Here is a 12,565-nt window from a genome sequence, read left to right as displayed (position 1 = left end):
GAGTTTTGACGCAACATTGGCCTAGAAGTGTCTGAGTGAAATCTTTTAGATTTCACTCAGCCACTTTTAGGAGGCGTTCCTGCGCCGGAACGCCCCCATCCCCTTGCGCCGGAACGCCTCCTTATGGTGCAGAGCTTTACAACGTGACGCATTTCCCAGATGCGTCATGTTGTAAATACACCGCACCATGGCGCATCTTTTGCGCTGCCGCTGCGTCACAAAACGCAACGACGGCATAAAAGAGGCGGAAGGGGCTTGTAAATCTGCCCCATAGTGTGCAAGATGAACTCATGGAGGGATTGCCCATCTAACAGTAAGAGTAATTAGAAACAGCACGTTTCTCAGTGCTCTTTTTTGTCTCAATCTAATTCTAGTAAGATTATCAAATCATAGTTATGTGCACGTTATTGCTGTTTATCTGGAAAGAAAGGTGACAAAATTATATTTATCTTCAGATCGATGGACCACTAAAACGTCTTCTCCCCATTATTAAAGAATTGTGCCGAAAACGTTAGTGGTTTCATTTGATAAATGGTTTCCAAAATATAAATGTTGGGATTATCACATAGCAGAGTAACTTTTTGTAGCTTTGTTTAGATGCTCTAGTAGGACTGCTTATTTGAGGGCACAGCCAAAGTAAGTTGTTTGATAGATCCCTTCTGCGATTGCACAATAGCTTTAAAACTATGGATGGAATGCTAAGAAGAGGACATCCATCAATTATGTCTTTTGAGATGTCATCAGTGATGTCATAAATGGTGTCATACAACATGCCATGAGTGATGTAATATGTGAGGTAATAAGCAGTGCATGGCGGGGGCACAAATTATAGATAGCTCTACTAACTATAACTAGTGAATTTCTGTGTTTTTTTTTAGTTCAAAACGTTATGTTTGTACTGACATATTTACTTAACAATAACATCGCTTTGACCTTTGGCTTTTTCAGTTAATTCTTCAGTTTTCTTTTCTGTATAGTAACATATAATAACAATTCCTACCTATAACGTTACTTTAACATTTGTTTTTGTCAGTGAATTTTCTTATTTTTTACTTAAAGTAATATTTTATTACCATACGTAAAGCCAACCTCCTGCCATACATTAACTTTGTTTGTGCTTGGTGGGGGGTTGCCTGCAAGACCGGCAAGCAACCATCTCTGGAGGCAGCCAACTCCACATCGCACATGGCCTTTGGTTGTACACAGCATGGCGGTGGACCGAGGACCTCCCACCATGAATGACTTTGGTCATGCACAGCAGGGGGTTGTCTGCAGGGCCTGCAGCCAACCATATCTAGAGGCAGCAAACCCCACACCGCCCACGGCCTCTGGTCATGCGCGATGTGGGGTTGGACATAGGGCCTGGCTTGGGGCCAGACCCTGTCTTTTGACCCCCGCAGGCAGAAAACACAAAAACTGCACATAGCCTTTGGCTGTGCGCAGTGGGGCATTGCCAACAGGGCCTGGCCGTGCCCACAACCCCCACAGGCAGCCAACCCCACGCTGCATACAGCCTTTTGCATGCATGGTGTAGGGTTGGGCCGCAGGGACCTCATACCCTAGGGCATTTCCTTTCTAAACAAGAGGTGCCACATGGCCACTCTCCCCTGAGGGAAAGTTTGCTTCCAGCCGGCGGGAGATTTAAAGTTGCTCCCACCATGTGGGCCCAGACATCTGTTCTGTTTCCCTGCCTACACTGCTGTGGGCAGGGAGACGAATATTGCTACTCCAGAGTGGGAGCAAGGATTGATAGCTAATTCCTCCGGGCAAAAGCAGAGCCAGCTCTCCCACTATGCGGGGAGCCAGCTGGGATCACCAGGTCCTGCCCCCCTCACCCCCCCCCCCCCCGGGATGACAAATGCAAAAACCACAGTTGATAGACAGAATGCAGAACAATGTCATACATTCACCCCAGTACAGAGATCTGGGCCTAAATCCATAGTTGTTTTGCACTCCACACCACCCCAGTTCAGACATGGCCATATGCAAATCAGTCTGACCCTGTGCCTCATGGGAACAGTCCAACCCGAACTGCCAAGCCATGCTTTCCCTGGACTGGAAACAAGCTTCCGAGGACCGGTTTCTGGCATTCCAGCCGTCTTCAGCCCGGCTTGCTTGAATCCAGTGGTGTGGAGAGCATGGGACTCACATCTGAGCATACCCATCCAACTCGGGGTGACAAATGCAAAAACCACAGTTGATGGACAGAATGCAGAACAATGTCATACATTCACCCCAGTACAGAGATCTGGGCCTAAATCCATCGTTTTTGTTGCACTCCACACCACCCCAGTTCAGACATGGCCATATGCAAATCAGTCTGACCCTGTGCCTCATGGGAACAGTCCAGCCCGAACTGCCAAGCCATGCCTTCCGTGGACCGGAAACAAGCTTCCGAGGACCGGTTTCTGGCATTCCAGCCGTATTCAGCCCGGCTTGCTTGAATCCAGTGGTGTGGAGAGTATGGGACTCACATCTGAGCATACCCATCCCACTCGGGGTGACAAATACAAAAACTACAGTTGATGGTCCCCCACAGGACCCAACATTTTGGTGGAGCACCGAGGCACCCATGTATAATAAAGGTAGGACCTGGGAAAGGGATCCCGAGAGCCCAAGGAGGCTTAGGTAGAGGGGGTATTTTATTCTACTCACAACAGTGTATCCGCAACAGTGTAAAGCCTTCTCAAGTCATTATGGGGGTGTGTACCGCAACAGCAGAAAGGAAAAGATTCCTTTTGTTATTTAACCTCACACACCCTATTGGTGTCATGCTTCGTCATCGGGTTCACCCTGACTCCTAAAGGTCAGGGTGGGCTCAACCGTATTTCAGGGAGCTCTTAGGAGATGTAGGTCAGGGGGACTTAAAGATACAAATCCTGCTGCGCCCCCAGGTATCCCTTTATTATTGGAGATGTAGTGGATGTGAAAAAGATAATAAAAGCAGGTCTTTTTTGGAGGTTATGGTCCTAAGACCCTAAAAAACTGCCAACATGTTTCAGCCCAAAGATTAGTGGCCATAAATGGTCCTGGGCTTTTGTCAGGGCACAATGTAATTCCCTCCCTGGTGTAGATAGAGGACAAATCAGTAAAATACAAGGAGCTGTTAAAGTAGAAATTCAAGTAGAGAAATTGGTGTGATCAGCAAAGAAAAACAAGCGCGCGTGCCTCGCGCAAGTAGGGGGTGGGGGGAGTGCGGCAGTACTGGGATAACAGGTATGAGGGGTGGGGGAGTGCGAGAGAACACACAGCGATTCCCTTGCGGGAGTCAGCAAACATAGCTCGGTCCTGCAAGGGAATCACCAAACGTGCACACATTGACATTGAAAGTAATGCAATGCAAGCACGTTTTTGGCTGAAAAGTCAAAGCGATTTTCTAGGTCTTTTTCCTAAGCAGTGCATGCGCGCTGCGTAGGCGAGACCTAAAAAGCACACTTTCTGAGTCAAGATGTAGCTGTCTTCCAAATCTGATGTAATTCTGGTTCTTGTTTGTTTTGTCTGTAACTGTCTTTAAAGTTCCCAATGGAAATTGCATGGGAAAATTGCTTTTCAGATCACCTCAAAATTTTCAAAGAAGGAACTGAGGTGGACGAGCCTTTTGTTTTTGGAACATCTTGTGAAGATTCGTGAAATAATGCCAAAGTCAAAGTTATTAGCAAAACAGAAAATCTATTTCCTATGGTGGGCTCAAAAAACAACCTGAAATACACCAGATAGAAAGCAGCCTAACAGTACAGAACATGTTCAGTGATACATATATGGGCAAGGTGTCTCAGTAAGACAGTACGATCAATGCTGTCAAAAGAGGCTAATGGGTTAAACAGATTCAGACAAGAGACACCATTCGAATCCATTATCCTCTTGCAATCCTTCCAGGCGAATACTGGCATAGATTCTCTTTCCCTGCCAGGTTGAATGACTATTTTTCATTGGTCAATGATTTCCATGAAAGTCCAAAGTTTAATAATAGCTTTAAGCTCTTACATCTTCGCAGTGAAGAAACTTTGGAGATTGACTGCAAGTTGACTATGTCTGAACCATCCAACAATAGTTCCTCAATAACAGCCATGCAGCTGCATACGTGTGGTCAACTGCTTGAGGCAAAGAAGAAATCTGCCATATTGCTTAGATCTTCCTTCACAATACTGGAAAATGTTTCAATGGATAACTGTTCTCACAATGAATAGTTGGAGGGGAATATTAGAAGAACCTACAATCTGCAGTACCTCTTTAAATTTTGAGACAGTGTTTCTGAGAGGAAGACAAAGGGGATAGAGGTAATGTAAACAACTGCAGCATTGATGAATGTGTGGTGTAAATTGTGGGTTTGACAAAAAGAATGGGTTAAAGAGCCCCATTAGCATAAATGGATTGTGTTACATGCAACTGGTTTATTTTAGGAACTGCTGTTGTGACAATGACAAAGTCAGCACTGTGGACAGATAGTCGATATTGGACCCAAGCAGAGCGGCAACTGGACTGCAACTGGGAGCTTCAAAGAACAAGTTAGTAGACATTGCCGATACCAGAGATTATTAACCATGACTTTAATATTAGAAAACAATCTTTCATAAATGTGCCTGTCCTTTGGAGTTCCCTTCACTTTATAAAGGATACTAACATTCATGTATTAAGAGAAGCAATGCTAAAGAAAAGCTGGGCATAAAATAATGTATTAGTCTACACAAAGTGTCATCTGTAAGCAAAGATTACTGCCATGATACATTAAAAGAACATTTGTGATTTTTTTACGCCCTTGTTAGACAATACAGCAGCATATTTACGTTTTGGCTGGATTGTGTTCATCATCAGTGTGGGTTTGAAGCAAGAATATAAGTTTTCTAGTCAAACTTCCATGGGACGTAGCACAGTCGGTGTGGTATTTTGTACCTCTACGTGTATAAATACAAATATGTGCAGTGTCTGTTATTCCACTCATAGATCTTTTGTTTCCAGCAAGACTGTCTTTCACTTACATCAATTACCATTCTCTTCTACGAGATATTGTTCAACAGGCATTTATAACTTTAAAAGAGTATATTTACCTTTATGTGTATTGACCAATAAACTTGATTTTAAAATATCTTTTCTTTTGCAGCTAGGGTCAATTCCATTGTTGAGTGGATCCTCAATGATGTTCCACCTGGACAGCTAATTGGATTTGATCCTTTCCTCTTCTCCATGGGTATGCCAATTTAATCAGAATGTATAGTTCTGTACATAGAGAATTATTGCCTGTTTCTACAACACATTGCTTGTCACATGGTCTCCTAGTCAATGCAATATAGTATTAAGCAAGAAGGCATATAATTCACTGTGCGGTGTTACATAAATTGCATTGGTGTCAAAAGTGATGAAATCCGAGCACTTTGACATCCATGCATGGTATACATACATCTCCCAGTGGATCTATTCTAGAAGGAAAAAGAGCAAGATGTGATGTTTGCCAAGGTATTAGCTCTCTCCCCAGGCAGATCTCGCCTGGCATAGAGATTTTGGAGACAGTATGAGAGCTTGCAAGTAAGAGAGAACAGACAGTTCTTACTAAACCACCAATCAGTTATATTATGGGATAGAGCAGTGTCCAGAACCAACCAACAGAGACAGAAGCGAGGTTATTTTTGATGGGGACACAACGTTTTTTTTATTTTTTATTTTTTTATTTTATTTATTGGTTTTATCAAGAAAAAACATAACAACGGTCATGTCACATTACAATCATATGGTGCATATTGTAGTAAAAAAAAAAGATCCATACCTCACAGCACTCTGCATCACGAATGTTACCAATCACAGTCTAAAACAATGGAATGTCAAGCTATCAATACAGCAGCAAGTAAAGAAACAAGTCAGTGGTCCATCTGAAGCAGATCAGAGTATTCGCGTAAATAACCGGTAAGAGGCTCCCAAATGTCTGATGGTTTGGAAGCAGTGGGTAATTAAAAAACCATCTCTACAGTATATTGCATCCAGTATCCAGTTTTCCACCGTGGGGACCCTTTTACTTTCCCAGTGCATTGCTACTCTTCTCTTGGCTAGCAACAGCATTATGACCACTAATTTATTCTTCACGGATCGCAATGGTACATCCAGACCCAGAAAACAGAGTCGCGGTGTGCATGTCAGTGTACAGGGCACCATCAAACCCAGGTGGCCAACCACATCCTTCCAATATTTCCTTACCTTCCCGCAACTCCATGCCAAATGAGCAAAGTCTGTTTGATCTGCCCCACATCTTTTACAGTAAGTATTGTCCCTCAATGGGGGGCGGAGCTAGCCGGCGTCAATGGTGGACGCATAAGAGCAGAGCTCCGCGGCGGCGCCTTTGATTATTCGGCAAATATCCTCACCCAGCAACGGAATCGAGCCGAAAACGGCTGTGATCGCCGACCCAGCCCCTGCTGCACCTCCGACCGGAGTTTGGGAGCGGTCCGCGCTCGGACACAACACTTTCCCTCGCTTGCGAGGTGGCGCGGGACCAGGCCTGGATCCCCGGCCTCCCCTGGGCGCCTAGACCGAGCTGCGTGACCCGACGTGCGGCAACGCGGACCTGGCGACCCGGCCCCTTCCAGATCCCGGCGAAGTAAGATTTCCTGATCTCCCTCCGTCACAGGGCCACGTAGGGGAGCCCAGACAGACATCTGGAGGGGGCTCCAGGAGACACGTGGATCGGGGATACGCCGCCCCAGCAGCGGGAGAGGAGGCACACCTCACGGCGACATTAGAATCCCGGCGGGACACGAACATCCACGGCCCCTCAGTGATTGGGCCCCCTCAGCGTTGGGGCCTGCAGAACGACTTGGGGCGAGACGAGAGCCCCCCCTCCGCATGCCCTGTGCTCCTCGGGGAACTCGATCAGCGCCACTGAGTCAAGAGGGCGGACGCCCAGTGGAAGTCCAGCACTACCGGCGCCTCGGCAGAGCCTGGCACGACCAACTGGCCACGTGAGCAGACCCTTGCACCCACCCCAGCTGCAGACACGCAGCGGGAGCGGGCCGCAGACTACACGGGCCTGGCACACATCAAGGCCACGAGGCCCCCAGATCGTCGGAGGGCAGCAGAGATGGTAAAAGGGGACAGGACCCAGTCGAAACTGTCATTCGACCAACGCAGGCAGAAGACACCGGACCCCCCGTCCCCCCAGGCTGCAGGGGCTACCAATGACCCGGGCTCCTCACTCTGCGCGGAGATAAAAGGTATGCTCACGACCATGGAGAAGGGCCTACAGGAAGGCATGTCGGCCATAGGCACCAAGATCGACGCGCTGGCGTATCGAATGGACCGCATGACGGAGAGAGTGGATAAGCACGCAGAGAGACTCGATATGGCCGAGCGCAGACTGACGGAGGCTGAAGAGGCGCAGACGGAGTGGGACACTGACCGAAAGCAATTTGGCCGCCTGCTCCAAGTGATCCAGGAGAAGTCGGAGGACTTGGAGGCGCGCTCCAGGCGCTCCAACATACGCATAACGGGAGTGGCCGAATCGACCCAAACGGGTAAGATGGAACTCTTCGTTGAAAAACTGCTGAAGTCGCTTTTGGGAGAAGACACGTTTTCCCCGATGTTCATCGTGGAGCGCGCCCACCGAACCCTCGGACCAAGACCTCCGCCGGGCGCAAACCCTAGGCCGCTGATAGCGAAATTGTTGAATTACAGAGACAGGGACGCAGCGCTCCGAGCGGCCCGGGAGAAGGGCTCACTCCAGTATGAGGGTATGAACATATCCTTATACCCAGATTTCACCACTAAAGTGCAGGAGGAACGGCGGCGCTTTCTCCCGTACAAACAACAGTTACGGGACCTTGGGTTGGACTATGCTATGTTATACCCGGCACGACTGCGCATTAACAGACAGGGCCACTCGCACTTTTTCACGGACCCTAAGGAACTGCAAAAATCCCTGAAGGTGTGGGTAAGGGAGCACAGAGGAAACTCGGAGACCCGCGCACCGGACCAATCTGGCGCCGAGGACCTGGAGGAACAGGACTGAGTAGGAGAGCATACACGGGGGCACAACGGTGAACTGCGCCCAAGGGGGCATTCAGGGCGTCTCTCCGCCCGGACACGAGACAGACTCCTGCTTGGCCCTTATCGCGGGTCTGTTTGATCTACTGGACGCCGTCGGATGGGTGAGATCCAGACGTTCCGAACTGGTGCCCCTGGGCCAACATTTGCGGTACGATGCTGCCCTGGGCGAGACCCCCCATCCTGGGGCTGGACATGATACAGGTCAGATGCGGTTTGGAGGGAGGGGGGCGGGGGCCTGGACAATGAGCCGGACCCTAAGGTTTGATTTTTTCTTGCTGGACTACTTCCACAAGGCGCTGCTGCGGAAGCAGCTTACATTACTAGTGTGGTGGACCGGGTGGGACGCTGCACAACGAAAGGATAGAGTAGGCTACCTCTGCCCTGGCGCTTCTAGCTGTCACAGCTCGGACAGAGCTTGTACGGGGTGTTATTGAATGGGGTTGTTGAGGGGCGGGGGGGAGGGACGAGGGGATCTCGGTTGCACCAGGTTGGGGTTGGTGGGCTGTGGGAGGTGGGAGGTGGGTTGGGACACTTTTTCTGAGTTTGGGGGAGTTGGGGGGGGGGTCCACAATGTGTTCTGCAATGTTATGTATCTTGGAGAGGACTGGAGGTGGTGGCACGCGCCGGAAGGCGCGACAGGTACTGTTGGTAAACGCCAATTGCTGCTTCTTTCCCTATGGCTGACACACTACCCAGCGGTTCGCTGAATAGCACTGCAACCCTTACAGCACTGACATGGAACGTTCGGGGGTTGAATGATTATCGGAAACTCCGTAAGGTATTGCACTATCTCCAGAGACACCACATAGACCTGGCCTTGCTGCAGGAGACACACCTACCCAATACCAGTAGAATGCATACGCATAGAGGCCTCCAGGGGCACTCCACATATGCTGGCTTCACATCACACGCCAGGGGTGTACTTACGTGGGTAAACCCTAAATCCAAGCTATCCCTCACACTACTGGAAGCGGACCCGGAGGGTCGATTTGTGCTGAGCCGATGCACGGGTAAGGGACATGACCTCCTGGTCATGAATGTGTATGGCCCGAACTACGACACCCCTGACTTTTATACAGCAGTAGTGGGACACTGTGCAGACCGGCCCACAGATAGCATGATCTGGGGGGGGGACTTTAACTTCACTTTTAACCCAGAACTGGATAGGTCGGGGGGTCCCCTTAGACGCCCGGCAGCGGCTGCGCAGAGAATGCAGGCGGAAATGGTGCGACTGGGGCTGGTAGACGTCTGGAGAGAAAGGCACAGCGCGCGGGGGGGTTTCACACACTACTCTGCGTATCACAACATTCATACCAGGATCGACTACTGGCTGACGACACTCCCCCTGCTGCAGAAGGTGAGAGACTGCAGGGTGCTCCCGCGGACACTATCAGACCACTCCCCCATTCTGTTAGTCCTGAACACTCCACAACAGAGAATACCCCCTTTCACCTGGCGCTTCCCACCATACTCCTTGCTGGATGAGTCATTCCGGGCAGAACTGGGGGAGGATATCGATACGTTTTTCTCTAATAATATAGGCACAGTGGATAGATTCGGGACGGTGTGGGAAACATTCAAGGTCTACGTTCGGGGAGTGGTCATGGCCAAGCACTCCAGTGTCCTAAAAGCCATCAGGAACAGACTGTCTTACCTTGAGGGTCGGATTGCGGAATGCGAGCGCACACAGCTGGCAGACCCCTCTCCGGCGGGGGATGGGATACTGCGGGAACTCCTGACAGAGTTCCACGAGGAGGCAGACAGGGAGGTTAGACACCTGGGAAAATACGCGACGGCTCGCACGTACGGCGAGGGAGACCGACCGGGCGCACTCCTGGCCAGAATTATGAAGGGAGCCAGGCGGAGACAGGCAATTTCGGAATTACAGTCAGCGGATGGAGCGACATTAACCGCCGAGGAGGATATCCTGGCGGAATTCAAGGGATTCTATCAGGAGCTGTACTCTAGTAAAATCTCGGGAGTAGAGGGGCAAATCGACAATTACCTAGACTACATTAAAATGCCGTTCCTAGAGAATTGGCAGAGGGAGTTCCTGGCGACACCCATACTCCGAGAGGAGATAGCGGACGCCCTGGACAGCATGAGGTCGGAAAGCGCGCCTGGAATCGACGGCCTAACTGTGACCTTTTATAAGGCGTACAAAGACAAACTGTTGCCCTATCTTTCCACCCTCTTCGACGAAATCTGCGAATATGGCGCCATGCCCCCTTCTATGAGGGAAGCACAAATAGTGACGATCTTAAAACCAGGTAAGCCACACGATCTCCCGGGATCGTACCGCCCCTTGTCTCTTATCAACGTAGACGCGAAGATCTACGCTAAGGTTCTGGCAACCAGACTGGCGCTTGTAGCTCCGGAACTGGTGGCCCCAGAGCAGGCTGGCTTCATCCCTGCCCGGAACCTTACCTACAACATTAGGACGGTTATGGGAGCTATGCAACATACCAAACACGACACCAAGGCCATTGCAGTCTTCTTGGATATGGAGAAGGCGTTTGACTCCGTGGAATGGCCTTTCATGCGTAGAGTCCTCAAAAAGCTGGGTCTGGGAGACCTTTTCCTCCAGCTGCTGGGCGCACTCTATCACCGGCCGACCGCGAGAGTTCGATTGGGCGATATAGTCTCTGAGGCCTTCACTGTGAGTAGGGGCACGAGACAGGGCTGCCCCCTCTCGCCACTACTGTATGCACTGGTGGCGGAGCCACTGGCCTGCGCGATGCGGGAATACCACTCCTACGAGGCAATCAGCTACCCAACCTACAAAATCGGCATTTCCACATACGCGGACGACACACTGTTGTACATTAGAGATCCAGTGAACAACCTCTCATCGGTCTTAAGGGAGGTGGTACGGTTTGGGGCCCTCTCGGGGCTGAAGGTCAACTGGTCGAAGTCCGTGGCATTCCCCCTGACCCCTGTAACTGAACCCTTTGAGATGGAATATCCACTACAGTGGTCCGTAGACCCGGTCAGATATCTGGGCATTCGGATACACACAGACCCTGAAGTCGTGTTGAGGGAGAACTATGGGGTTGCATATAGCAAACTGGCAGATGATGTTGAGCTCTGGATCAAGCTCCCACTCTCATTGATGGGCCGCATCGCCTTGATGAAAATGGTAGTCCTCCCGAGATTTCTGTTCCTCTTTAACAACCTCCCGATCGTCCTCTCTAAAGCTTTCTGTACGACCTTAAACAAACTCCTCGTCAGACTCGCCTGGGCCGGAAAGCAGCCTAGAGTCCGCTGGACGGTATTGCAGCTCCCATATGAGCAGGGGGGGTTGGCAGCCCCGGACTTTGAACGTTACTATAGAGTCGCGCAGGCCTCCCATCTCCAAACCTGGATACATGGCAACCCGGACATACCGCATGTGATTCTAGAACGACTATTCGCTGCCCCTACCCCGCTCCCGGCGACTATCTGTAGCCCTGGCGACCGTAGAGTAGGAGTATTGGACTCCATCCGCTCAACCAACCACGCTTGGCATACCATAGTCCAGAGGCAAGATAAAGTGTTGTTGTACGCCCCTAGTATGCCGACACACTGGGCGCTTTGGCTTCCTGCACTGACGGAACCGGGTGTACGCAGAGCGCTTGGTGATCTGGGTGTACGCACGCTGGGAGATCTATTCGAAAATGGCACGGTGAAGACGTGGGAACAGCTTGCGCGGGGGCGCGATACCCCCTCCTTGCTACACCGCTTCCAATTCCACAGGGTCCGCAGCGCCCTCCTGGACCACTTAGGCCCTGACATGGAGGAACCCCCTGAAATCCCGGAACTAGAACACATTATACACGCTGAATCTCCGAGGAAACTTATTTCAAAACTCTATAGCGTGGGACATGCACACACGGCACAGCGGTACACGAGGGCGCGACTGGCCTGGCAGACCGATCTAGAAATACACATAGATGACGGAACGTGGACGTACTGCTGCGCGGCCTCCAGGCGAATCTCGCTGAATGGGAGACACCGCCTGGTGCACTTTAAATTTTTGCAACGGGTGTACTATACGCCGGAAAGGCTGCACCGATACCGCCTCCGCGACTCCCCCCGCTGCGAGAGATGTCTAGCCCCGGTGGCGGACTTTATACACGTTGCTTGGCTGTGCCCGGGATTTCGGAGATTCTGGACCGGAATATTTGCAGAAATGAGCAGAATAGTGGACCTGACTTTGGACGTAGAACCCGCCCTTGCCCTCCTGGGCGATGTGCGGAAGGTCCCGGCGCCGGTGCGTAAAATGGTCAGCATGGGCATGCTACTAGCCAAACGGGTGGTCGCGTCCTGCTGGATGCGTGGCCCGCTCCCGACTCTGAAGCGTTGGGCCAGCGACATGCTGTACTGTAACACGCAGGCGGAGGTGTATAGCGAACTCCTCCCCCCCCCGAAGTCGCCCCAAGAACTTCTGGGAACTTTACCGGGCCTATCTCACTTCCAGGGTGGACGAGGACGACACAGCATCAGGGGAGGACGAGAGACAGGGGGGCGCAGCGACCTATGACCCGCCATGACTCCA

General features: G+C 50.7%; 1 protein-coding gene across 1 annotated transcript in view; it reads left to right on the top strand.

Moving 5' to 3' along the window:
• The window catches only part of LOC147718813 (xaa-Pro aminopeptidase 2-like), a 598,118-nt gene that overhangs the window by 286,871 nt on the left and 298,682 nt on the right, over positions 1–12,565 (top strand). Inside the window, exons 6-7 of the mRNA XM_086918810.1 lie at positions 4,401–4,505; positions 5,099–5,185. Of these exons, the coding sequence (XP_086774936.1) occupies positions 4,401–4,505; positions 5,099–5,185 (192 nt within the window). The remainder of the gene's footprint in view (positions 1–4,400; positions 4,506–5,098; positions 5,186–12,565) is intronic.

Source organism: Lissotriton vulgaris, chromosome 4_1, assembly GCF_964263255.1.
Source record: "Lissotriton vulgaris chromosome 4_1, aLisVul1.2, whole genome shotgun sequence".
Lineage (NCBI taxonomy): Eukaryota > Metazoa > Chordata > Amphibia > Caudata > Salamandridae > Lissotriton > Lissotriton vulgaris.
The sequence above is the reverse complement of the archived record's forward strand: the minus strand, read 5'-3'. Positions and strand labels throughout refer to the sequence as shown.